A 13,018-nucleotide genomic window follows, 5' to 3' on the forward strand; every position below is an offset into this window, starting at 1 on the left:
GTTTTACTCAATCGCCCATAAAAAGTAGGTACTGAGATCAGATCGAACTAATATAAAAAAAAAACAAATCAGGATGTACTATTGACATGTATTTCAGATCAATTTGTATCTACATAATTAAATAATTAACCTTTTTCATTTTTTCCAGTAAATCCAATCCGCTATGACTTTACGACGCATAAATCTTTGGCGTGAATCCTTTTTCATTATTTTCTCTCGCAAAAATGAAATGTTCGAATATTGTTCTCGTTTCGTAATATCATCTTACAAGGGTAATTATTACTAGAACGCTCAGTAGTTGGTAAAAATGCACTTTTACCATAAAGCGCAGCCTTACAACGATACTATAAAATTCACTTTGCTATTTTTAATTTATTTAGGGGGCAGTGGTTTAGTTCCGCAGTTATTTTCATATTATATAGATATATAATTTTATAAGCACCTGATTACTATTTCTTATATAACATAAATATTGTGATGTGTTATCAACTCGTCATTTTAATTAAAAAATAAATCTAATATTACAAAAATCATTATACATTTTTATGTACTCACCTAAACATGAACTACATGAAAATTAAAATATAACAATAGTTATCAAAATATATCGGGTTAATCTGCAAGTTGCCTGAATGCAAAAGGACTCCAAGCAGTAAATTAAATTTTCACATGAAATAAAACTTTCTGGTTGGCTTAAAAACTCAATAATTCTAATTTAAATGAGAATAGAAACTCGATGTCTAATACATAGTAACGTAGATAAAAAATTGATAATGCTAGAACAAATGTAAGATGGCACATCTAATATAGAAAAGAAATATTTAATTGCGGCATCGGTTCTGTTGAAATTTTCTAAAATCTTTCGTTGTACTATTTTTTATTATTATAATATGAACAAACATTTATGAGCGAATTTATTGCGAAGTAGGACAACTTGCAGGGTCCCATAGTATGGAATGATTTGGAAGCGGTGAACAATATCTACACATAAACAAATTATACAAGTGACTAGCAACTATTAAGGCAAACATTTAAACTTTCAACACTTTACATAACAAAATTAAAACATTAATAAATACTGTAAAAATACTATTACACTTTTTATTATAACCTAATTTCAATATATCATAATGATTTACAAATTCTACGTTAATACGGGTAGGTTTTTTTTGTAAAGGAATTTACTAGTATCAATTTCGTCAAAAATAAATATATCATCACATAAAATTATTTCATAAAAAAATAATTCCTCAAAATTGAAACCAATAAATAATTATGTTCTTCGTAAATAATCAACGTGGATTCTACAATACTTCATTATAAACAAATGATTTTCACTTACAAACACAACATTAAATATTCGAGATCTCTATTATACTGAAATAATTTTTAGTGGCAAATCGTGTCATATTTTATTCGTAAAATAAATCTCTATAAAGCTAAAGTGACCTCATCTCTAAATATTATAAAAAGAAATCCTGCTATTTGTAACTGTCCGTCTATTTAAATTTTTATAGGTTGAGGTAATTTTCACAGCATATTCGGACGATAAAACTGAGTGAGTTTTCATAAAAATACATACAGAAAGCGAAAAAAAAATGTGAAAATTACCTTAACCAATAACAAATCACCCGCTCTCGCCTCCAAAATCGGAACATAGTGTGAAGTTGTGTAGACATTCAGATTTTTATCAAGCCTTGTTTTTGTAATCAATACATTAATTCGGATACACTGAAGTTGGTAAATAGTGTTAAACATGCTCAATATCTAGAAGAATATTTCATGCAATACTTGATGTATTGGTGTGGAGTGGTAGCACTCATGAACAGACGTGAAACTGCTTGTTATCCTAGTCAGCAAGCGTGTATAAAAATATGATTTCATGTCAGCCGTAGACAGCCGATGTTTTATAATTTCAGACTCAACACTTTTCAGAAACTGTTATATATCAGATAGAGACTCCATCAATCGTTGTCAATTTTGTCCGAATATGTGGGGAAAATAGGCACGACGTCAACATATCACTCATGGAAATATACCTAATATTTACACCCTGTAAGTATTATTATGTGATGGGAACCAAGTCACTAAATCTGCACAACGGCAGTACGTCTAGAGCCAAAACAGTTTTATTTCTGATGGAGTCTACCAATGTTGACGAAGTCTCACGTTTTGACGATGGTCTCAAATATTGTCGGAGCCTATCAAGTGTACAATGAGGGGCAACTAAGCCGCAAACCCGATCCTGGCCGGCATAGTGCAGTGCGAGCGTAAGAAAAGCGATCAAAACAATTTTATTTCTGATGGAGTCTACCAATGTTGAGAAAGCGACCAAAACAGATGGAATCTATCAATGTTGACGAAGTCTCAAGTGTTGACTGAGTCTTTTTAATGAAAGTCTCAAACATTGCCGGGGTTTATCAAGTGTTCAGTGAGGGGAACCAAGCCGCGAGCCCGGTCCTGGGCGGCAGCGCGGCGCGGAGCAGCGCCTCCTCGTGCGCGGAGAGCCGCAGCAGCGCGGCCAGCGCGCGCGTCAGCTGGCGCGCCTCTAACTCCCGCGCTGTCAGGAACCGCAGCACAACGTGCTTTAAGTACCTGACGAGCAATGAGTCAAAAGTTACCGGATGTTATTGGCCATTATGTTGGAGCAATTAGTGAAATGTTGTTGTTTAATTGGCATTAGAGAAATGTTGCGTAACGTAGTAATACGTAATGCCTACGCGGTTCAAAAACTGCTATACCTAATATGCACCAATTTGGTACACCGTTATTGACATCTCTGACATGCCTGAATGTTAGACCTTCAAACATGTTAATGAAAACCGTAGGAAATTTCTTTAGCGTGCACTGGTACTATTTTCACGGAATTGCTCGGCTTTTAAAAAAACTAATAGGTATAAATTAATGTAAAGATGTCGCACTCGCCCTGTTGAAATGACCTTTTCCGTCATGATGCGTGGGCATGCTAATTTTCAAGAAATTCCAATGCATATATTTGTGCCAGTGACACACTGAAACGGAAGAAATAGAAAAAAAAAGCTCACCTTCTGCTAATATCCTGCTCCTCGGCCGAAGAGAGGTCCGACTTGCTGCTCTGTAGTTCCCGCTGCAAAGTCTTCTTCATGTCCGCTATCCGACTGTCTAAAGTTTTTATTTTCTGGAAGTAAGGAAATCGTCCATTAGTTTTTAGCCGCAACAATTCACAGTCGATCCGTAGTCACACCAGTACATTAATTTCTCATCATGCCCTAGCCGGTATTCGAACCCGACCCGCCTTCGGTGTCACAGCCAAGCGCACTAGTGGCGCAGCGGACCACAGAGGCCAATACAAATTTGTTTGTATGTGTATACAATTCACCTTATTTTTATCACAGATTTCAGTTTCAAAGTCTTGAATAGTCTTTTTAAGTTTTTCTTCGCTTTCACCCAACTCCTGGACTCTTCTATTCAACTGTTCGATCTCCGCTTTTCTCGTCTCTTCATTTTCTTTTATTAGCATACACGCCGCTTGGTTCTGAAAGAAATTTGATACATACAGGAACAGTCTACCCAAATGCATTGCAAATTCAACTCTATTACCGCGTCATTCAATTTAAAAGATACCTTATACGGTTGACTGTACTAAAAAACAGCAATCAAGTGAAAAATATCTTTGACCAGTCTGAGTAAAAATATTTTGAAATCATTTATGAGACATGTGTTTCGCGGAGTATTGCTCTATTTTTAAAAGGATAGACAGAGACAGTTGTATGATCTTACCTCCTTGTGTTGAGCTATGACGGCCTCCAGCTCTGCTATCCTCGCCTTCAGGTCAGATATCTCAGTCTCCTGGTAGCGCACGTTGCTCTGACACATCTCTATCGACTGGGACATGTGTGCGTTGCGGAGTATAGCTTCGTCTTTCTCTCGCCGCTCCCTGAATAATTTCGATGCCTTTTGAACATATGATCTTCATAGGTTGCAAAAGAGTGCGTACTCTTTGAAGACTAGATAGTATTCCGATAGATTGTTTTACACAGTGATAGAGTATGCGATAAGACATTGCCAAAAACATTGACTTAACAAGTGCTTATGATCAAATAAATAGTTTCTTCGATAACGTTGGATTGTACCGGTAATAAATTTAAAGAGGATTTAACAACGACTGAACCGTATTCAAGATTAGACATCCTGCAGCCCCGATTCGGTAATGAATTTACTAATAACGGAATACTTCAATTGATAGTCAATTTCACATTATTATATTATCTATGCGAAGTAGGAGCAGGTCACTATATAAGTTTTATATGCTTACCTGTTTACCATTTTATGTAAAACCTTCTTTTTATGCTCTCTTAGTGCACTTATAGACCTCGACTACATGTCAAATTTCAAATCTCTGAGTTTTGTGCTGTGTGCTAATATGTCAGTAATTCAGTCAGTCAATGCCCTGTTTTAAACATTTAATAGTTAGGTAGATACATAATAATTTAAAATACAAAACTCACATGTCATATTTCTTTTTCAACTCCACACAGTCATTTCTGAGTTCAGTCATCAGGATATCCAATCTGGTCACCTCAGCCTTTTGCTCGTCATACAGCCTGTTGGATTTGTCCACCTTCTCTTTGAGGATCTTCACCAGGGTCCGTTCATTCTCCAAAGCAACGTTCAGTTGTTCGTTTGCTTCTGTTAGCTCTTGTATTCGTTTTTCAAGGTCCATCGTTATATCCTGCAAGCGAAATTTTAATTCACTAAGCTCTGAACCTAGATTTTGACTAATATTTGTGTAATTAACCGCTTCGATAACCGAAAACTATCAACGATAGTTAATTTTAAGTTATAAACACTTTTTATATAACCTTTCAAATTGTTAAAACTGCAGTTTTATCTACTAATAGACGTGAATTTTATTCGTGTTAACGTTAAAAAGAGCGGACCGAATCGACCCGAAGTGCGGTTAACATAATAGACTAATTTCTAAACACTATTGTTGCCGATAACAAGTTGTTCACGCTTCTCTGTAATTAACTTTTTATAAAAAAGAAACAATTTTGTTAATGTACCTGGCCTTAAAACAAATAAACTGATATATAAATTATATCACAGTCACAAACTAAATAAGCAATCATCGACTCATTTGCAGGCAGTTCCGTAAATCGAGTGGCTATTATTGCGTCATGGAATTTCATTAGAATATTTATTGCCACCATTAATAAAAATAACTTGTGTAAAATAACATTATTATTCCTTTGATTAGAAATAACGAAAAGTTTCTCATTAAAGTTCAACAAAATCTGTTTCTTCATTTCACCTGTGCCTTAAATGTTTGTTATAATTTTCATTAACCACGTTAAAGCGCAACTGTTTACAATTCATCCACATGTTCCCAAGAAGAGGTAGATCGTGCAAACTAGTAGGTAATAGCAAATGTTAGTAGAGTTAAGTTTAACATTCACAGCACATGCAGTATATACAAAAACAAGATGATCAAGGTAAAATAAAAAAAATATGTATTTAATCTAAATAAAATATTTATTAAAAAAATTGCAATTATTCTGCAACATAATCTCTAAAATTTATAGGCAAAAAAAATGATAAATCTAAAATAACTTACGTGGAATGTAAAAAAATATATTTATCACAAAACAAGCAAGCCTCTTGAAACCACCTGTGTCACCACAGAGCAAGGCGTCACTGACGCACCGTCACTATCATCACGTGCCGTGTACATCATAACTTATCGAGAATTATAGCAGATAACCGCGACAATTTGAGAGTGACAAATAAGATAGAGCCCCAGTACAGTAGTGCATCACATACATAAAATCGTGTAACCACAGCTCCAAAAAATATTGACAGTGGTCAGCACTGGCAAATTATGTGTACAATCGTAAATCTATGTCCAAGTGTTGTTAGATAATTATTAGAAATGGCAATGTATTCATCAGCTTAAGAGCAGATAATGTATTAAAATCAACTTTGACCCAAAATTATTTAAATTGAAATAAGGTACAATAAAATGTTCGTTATTTCAACTTCAACAAAAAGAATATAACAGCGATTACACATTATATTTCTATCTTTATTACTTAATAACAACCTAAAATTGCACAAACTAAGCTAAAGTCAAGTGGAAAGCAAAATCATTTTCTTAATGCTAAATTCAATTAAATAAATAGAAAAGAAAAAAGGAAGAATTGATAAATAGAAAAATATGTAGAATTAGTTATCCATGAAAAAAAATTCTAATCGATAGCAATACAAAAAAATCCACAAGAAACGTTATACGCATAGATTTTAGATGACTGATGAAGATTTTATTCAGATATTATATTGGCATAAAGGCTAACCCCGCGTGGGCGTGCGAAAACGTTTAACTAACAAGGAAATTCTGTAAACAAGAACATGACATACGTGTACTATCAGGATTTATAAAGGCTTATTACAAAATACTTGTATTCTATTTTTGTTGTCAAAGTAAACCAAATCACTAAAAAAGTAAAATTTTTAAATTTACGTATTCCGTAAACTACATCCAAAATCTAATACATAGGTATATTAATGCAATCCAGTCCGAGTAGCTCGGAGTGGACTATGTCTCACACTATGTCCAAGACTAAAATGGACGGTAATTACAAATTACAAAGTTTACCCATATATGTTGTATACTATATCAATCTTCATTTCTAACAAAAAAAAACCATAGAAGATAGAAATATGTAAACAAAAAAAGAGAAGACCTGTATCAACTTTCATTCATACGATATTTATCACCGATTTAGTACTTATAGATACAATCTACACTCATTAAAATGACTTTAATATATTCGTTTACGAAATTCATTGACTAGCTGCCATTACAACTTAGTTTGTTTACACGCCTTCAACTTCTTATAAAACTACTAAATACACATTGCAACACCCAAATTAAATCAATAATAGTAAAACTACATGCAAAAATATTCACTAAATAAAAAAGGTAAAATATTGGGTGTACCAAGATGGCTACATTACACGTGTGATTGTGTATGCACGCTTCAAAATGTACCTTACAAATGAACTTTTTAATAAATAAATCGTGTTCAAAAATTGACAATCGTAATTGTTTATGAATGTAACTTTAGCTAAGTAATATAGGCATCATTTGTTGTCTCACTCACTCTTTGTCTGACACAATAAATGAGGTGAGTTTGCGCAAAATGTTTCGCTTCCTTGTTTAGTGTTTATGAAGCTGAACGGTGCAGGGCTTGCTAAAGCTCTGAACGCACATGATATACGACGTGACCCGAATCAACCAAATAACTTTGCCTATGTTACGCCTCTATCTAAATTATTTCTCTAGTTTATTTATTTATGTCGATTTGTTTTAAACAAACCCTGTACCGCGAGATTGCAGAAAAAACTGAGCCAAAAACTTCAAGGGGAAGTGTCAAATTGCTCTGCAAGCGACTGTGCTAAACCATCTTTATAAGGAAAAGATCGCGCAACACTGAGACGCTACTTCCCTACCAAATAAATCGCGTCACGTCGCATGCGTTCAGAACTTACAACGCATTTTTTTGTACTACAATCTAAATGCTGTAGAGGCTGGAACTCACGGCGGAGTGGTCCTGGGAGTTGCGCAGCGCCTTCACCTCCATCGCCAGCGAGTGAGCCTCGCCGTTCAGCCGCACCACCTGACGCGCGCCCCACCAAAGTGACAACCACGTTATATTAGGATCAAGCGTTGCTGCTCGATAGAAGTAACTATTCATTGTTAAACTATTGATGAACTATCAGATTGTACTTTCAATAGTATTGCTAAAGTGTGGCCTTTTTCGAATGAAATTATGGATAGTTCGGCAACACTATTCAGATCATCACATACAAGAAAACTCTTAATAATTAATACGAGTATAAGGAGTACCCGATTATATACAGCGCAGCCGTGGTATCAGATATCATGAGATGATTAACAACAGCGCAAGTAAACTATACATTAATGATAGTGTTAATATTAAGTTAAATGTCAACAACATGCAATTATTACTAAGAAAATGGCATGATATATTTTTTTTGACTAGAAAAAAACCTATAGGCCTAAGTTAATTTTGAGACAACTATGGGCTATTTGTAGAAACCCTATAAACAGTAATACCTATACACTATTTTACAAAAGAAGAAATGAACCATAATTTACCTTAGCTTCGCTATTAGCTAAGTTCTGTCGAACTTTCTCCAGCTCTGCCGACATGTTAACTAGATTCTCTTGTAACTCTTTTTTCTCCAACTCTACTCTTCTCCTCTCCGCGCCCTCTTCCCCCGCTTGCCGCGACAGTCGCGCCACCTATGATCAGTTAATGTGACATTCCATGGTGCATATTAGCAGTTATATTTAAAGCTGAGTGGTTTTAACAAGAGTTAAGTGTTTTAGATAAAGTGTATTGATAGTTTTTGGGTATGACAAAAGTGATTTAATATATCCATGCTTGGGCATGCGCAATTGTAAACCTCACCACACCATGCACCTCAAAGTGAACATAATTGTTTTTTTGTAAATAATTTTAAACTGTACAAGTCATCTACTAAATAAACTTTTTAATATGCAGTAACAAAAAAGACTTAAAACTTAGCTTGGATCCCGATTATGCCAATTAACTGCTAAAGTCACTCACTAGTCACAATTTCTTACTCTGACATAAATTAGATTAGTATCGGCGGATACTTCAGGTACCGGTACCTCGCAATGGTCAATGGTACCTGTTCCCATTAGTTGAATATAGCTACCTGTGTCTCCAGCGAGGCTATCTGTCCACTCCATGACGTCTTGACATCTGCCAAAGCAACCTTAGCCTCTTGCAGTTGTCGCGCCAACACGGCTCGTTCGCGACATACTCGATCATAATCAACGCATCCCGACTCTGTCATCGCCCGTTTGTCTGCAACAAAGCAATCAATTCACTTTCACATTACTGCACAGTTCTTTTCTCAGCATTTTTGCTTCGGGACTCGAAACGGTAGGAGCCATGTCATTCGATGACATATATTGGGAGGAACTCTAGCAACCTGTTTGCTTTTTTTAATACTTTAAATGATATGAAAAATGACAGTCGTTTCTATTGTTAAAGACCCAACTAAAATTGAAGTGCATTTGGAAATTTGAGATTATGATAATGTGTAGGAAGGCGAACAATTCCTCAGGTAACCTTCAAGAAGTCCACTACCATAACTTCACCTAAAGACTTTCACCCGTTTGTAACCTCAAGCATTCAATGTCTTCCTGCAAACTTAAGAAAGCCATGTGGAAATATTCCCTATCATCTCCATACTTGTCTGTGGGAAAGGTAGCTTTAACCACAGCTTTGCTCTAATTCTCCTTGCATAATGTTTGTTACCATCTTCATGCATGTGATGCATGGCATTGTCTGCAGGCAAAGCAGCCTTGACTAAGGCCAGTTGGTCGGCGAGGTCGCGCGCGCGAGCCTCCGCCTCGCTCAGAGCGCTCGTCAGCTCACTGCGCTCGCGAGACCATTCGCGACGAGACTGCTCGAGTTCTTCCTGCAAATAATAAGTATTAATTAATTTTTCACATATGTATAAAGAGGGAATCCCAAGTCTCTAAGCCCCTTAGTCGCCTTTTACGACACCCATGGGAAAGAATAGGACCACATCTTTTAATCCATAAATCAAAAGGAATTAGCATTATTAAAATAAATCTTCTAAAATCTAGTAAAAAAGAGAGCACAGGGGAAAGACCAGGGTAATACATACAGTGAGGGCATCAAGCCGGTCCTGTGCTCGCTCGGCAGCGGCGACTCTTTCCCGTAGCGACCGCAGTTGCGCTTCAGCCGCGTCTCGTTGGCGCGCCGCAGTCGCAGCCTCTGCCTGCGCCGCACGGGCCACTGCTTGCGCAGCTGCTGCTTCTGATCCTATATTTAAAAAAATACACCAGGTAATTTGCAATGATATAATATAATATTACAACTCCTCCAAACATGACATCCTTTGATGATATGCAACTATATTCATAAAAATTTTGTCTATATCTTTAGTATACCTTAAAAATTGGTTAAGCCATGAAAACATAACAGACAAATAATGATAATAATGTTTATTCCTTCTCCACAATTACAATGTGTACAAAAAATATTGATCTTGTACTTAACTACAACTATAATAAAATCTTTTTGTTTAGAGAATCAAGAATTGATGGTTGAACAGTTAGGATAAAAAAGTATTGTGACTCACAGGGTGGCAAAGGTTCAGTAGGACAATTAATTTAGCATAATCTTTATTTTTTTATATGATAAAAAATATTGCACTTACCCTGCACAGAAGCTAAAGAAAGTTTAAGCTCCTCAATCTTCTTCTCCCAATAAGCATCTCTGTCTTTGAGTTTGACTTCCAACTGAGTTGAGTACTGTTGCTGCAAGCCAGCCTGATCCACTTGGCCACCCGTGCGGTCTGATAAATATGACTCCAATTGTGGGGAAATAGACTGAAAATAAAATTGATACATCCACAGAATACAACAACAAAAAATATAAATAAAAGAGAAACATAGCTTGGTTTTTCCACAATTATAAATGGAAATGTTGTTGTGAAAGACCAGAATTGTACTTGAAGGACGCTTTATAGAAACCTTACAAAAGAAGAATGTGCAGTGCACACAGTAATAGTAGTGGTTACTTACATCAGACGTCGAATCTCCTGGCCCACCCGAACTACTTGGACTTGCTGTGGACTAAAACAATTTCAATTAGCTCAGGAAAGTAGATTCAACATTAAAAACACAGATTTACACTTACAGAATCGTCTCTAAGCGACATGCGACCTAAAAACGCTCCATTACGCCAACTGCTTGTCAATTTACTGATATCGCTACCAGTTTCCTCCTTTATCTTGCTTTTTAAACTGGCAAACATTGTTACGGTGCTGAAAGCAAATGAGGATTATTTAAAGTAGGAACAAGCCAAGTAATGTAAATTACCCCGATAAGTTTCGACAACTTACCTTTTTACCACCTTTTAAAGATGTTTCTCATATCCAAACATTTGAAAACATAATAATTATCTTTTAAAGCACTGAAAGACAATAATATAGACAAAAAATATGTATTTAAAGTGAAAGAAATAAATATGTATCTTCGCAAGATTAACAATTTTCTTCGCGAAGCGAACATTACAATACTAGCTAGTGACATTACATGATGAAAAATAAAGTTGACATCCAGTTAGCATTGACAGTAGTATGTAAGGTTGACGTTGACGTAATGACTTATTTTTTAAACTTCTTCACATCCGCCCATGATACATTTATATAAAGAAAAAAGTCAAGTCAGCAAGTCAGGAATATTATTGAAATACCATCCATCCATCCATATGATCAAATCTGTATCCCTTGCGGGGCAGACAGAGCCAGCAGTCTTGGAAGTCTGACAGGCCACGTTCAGCTGTTTAGTCTAATGAAAGATAGAATAGAGACAGGTTGCTAACCCATCGCCTATAAGAAGAATCCCAAGTTTATAAGCCTATCCCTTAATATTCTATTACAACATCTGTGGGAAAGAGATGAAGCGGTTCTATTCAATTTTATATTAGTGCCGGGAAATACACGGCGAAAAATAGGTGATTATTAATTTTAGCAACGCCATATATCACTCGTCTGTAAGAATTCACAATTGTTCAACTATCTATAAAGATAGCATAGTGGTTTGAGACATAAATATAAATGAAATAGCAATTTATTTATTTAAATTTCATGCTGAAATCCCACTTAATCATTACCTATGTAAAGATAAATCTCATTGTATCTATATTGTAACCTTACCTACATATAATATAATTTTTATGTGCGTAATAATCACCGTATCGAAGATGGTATAACTAGGTACTATACCTACTTTTTTAAGTGACCCTCTATTACTGCTGGCAATGTTATTAACAATAGAAAATTTTTTCGTTCACGATTTCAACGAAGGGTGCGCGTACTATGCTGGAAAATGAGGTCAGGGACTCTATAAAATAAACTATATTATATGGTGTGGAATCCATTTTGTTGAAGACACTGACCGATTTGGGTACAATTATAGTCTTGAACTTAACTAGTTGATTAGCTGGGACTTCCTTAACGTTATTTATCAGACAGCAATTATAGAGTTCGAACTCGGGATAACTAAATAAGTTTGGTATTTGGTAGTAGTTATCACAACACAATTTTGGTTTAGCTGTGAAAGTATAACAGCGAGACAAACTTGCGAATTTATAATACTTAATGGATAAGAGCAGCTTACAATACTTCCATTTTTGCTTTATCAAGTAGGTAATCGATTTCCCTTACGATCAAAAGAAGCGTGTTGCTGATCAACCGATTCAGCCGAACTAAAATAGACCAATTTTAATGTTGAGTAGTCTTTAGTTGAACATTTTTTTGCAGTTCCTTAATAATGTGGAGTATTGAACTTATCTAGTTACTAAAGTAGGTACTTACACTCATTTAAAATTTTATAAAAAGCGGCCTATAGTTTAGGCCGTACAAGCGTATAAGACGGATTAGAATTGCAAGTATTCTCATTAAGATTATCCATCTACCTAGATAAAGTGGATTATGTACATTTTTATTCTCATTAAGATTATCCATTTACCTAGATAAAGTGGATTATGTACATTTTTACTTCTAAACACTACTGGTTTTATATTCCGCACCAACTGGAACGCTCTGACCTTCGAAACTTTTTTCGACTCGGACACACAGTTAATGTGGTTAGTAAGTAGAACTACATTTTGTGGACCTCATCCGCGTGATCGAACGAGGTGAGGCATCAAATTTATATGGACTGTAAGTTTTGAAAGTACCTACTTAACTTACTATGACCCTTTATCCAATTAGTGTTTAATAATTCAGTGGTCTCAAAGTTAGGTAAATAAGCAGTTCATCTATATTAAGCTTTTGCTGCGACCTTACTGTATTTTAACTTATTATTTAATTCCTGGTTATATTCTTTCGTGCGACTAGAGGTCAGAACTCAATGGGACTAGTGGGGTAGACGGAAATAGCT

At 35.5% G+C, this 13,018-nt stretch overlaps 1 protein-coding gene across 1 annotated transcript; it reads right to left on the reverse strand.

Annotated features, from left to right (window-relative positions):
- Nucleotides 1-71: 71 nt before the first annotated feature.
- LOC106143142 (golgin subfamily A member 1) lies at nt 72-11,152 on the reverse strand. Its single transcript, XM_013345151.2, has 13 exons — nt 10,975-11,152; nt 10,770-10,896; nt 10,655-10,705; nt 10,288-10,459; nt 9,733-9,890; nt 9,357-9,519; nt 8,749-8,900; nt 8,162-8,308; nt 4,488-4,711; nt 3,760-3,916; nt 3,359-3,514; nt 3,045-3,157; nt 72-2,595 (listed from the first exon to the last, which is right to left on the reverse strand). The coding sequence occupies exons 2-13, from the start codon at nt 10,884-10,886 to the stop codon at nt 2,421-2,423; spliced, it is 1,785 nt and encodes a 594-aa protein (XP_013200605.1). The 5' UTR covers nt 10,887-10,896; nt 10,975-11,152; the 3' UTR covers nt 72-2,420.
- Nucleotides 11,153-13,018: the final 1,866 nt, after the last annotated feature.

Source organism: Amyelois transitella, chromosome 2 (genome assembly GCF_032362555.1).
Source record: "Amyelois transitella isolate CPQ chromosome 2, ilAmyTran1.1, whole genome shotgun sequence".
NCBI classification, from domain to species: domain Eukaryota; kingdom Metazoa; phylum Arthropoda; class Insecta; order Lepidoptera; family Pyralidae; genus Amyelois; species Amyelois transitella.

Bases quoted from the DNA above. Each gene is read 5' to 3' on its own strand.
- LOC106143142 (XM_013345151.2), bottom strand. From the start codon at position 10,886: ATGTTTGCCAGTTTAAAAAGCAAGATAAAGGAGGAAACTGGTAGCGAT. The intron at 3,917-4,487 runs GTGAGTTTTGTA...GAAATTATTCAG, and splicing joins TTGAAAAAGAAATATGACAT to GGAGCGGCGAGAGAAAGACG. The intron at 3,158-3,358 runs GTGAATTGTATA...CCTTACTTCCAG, and splicing joins AAATCTGTGATAAAAATAAG to AAAATAAAAACTTTAGACAG.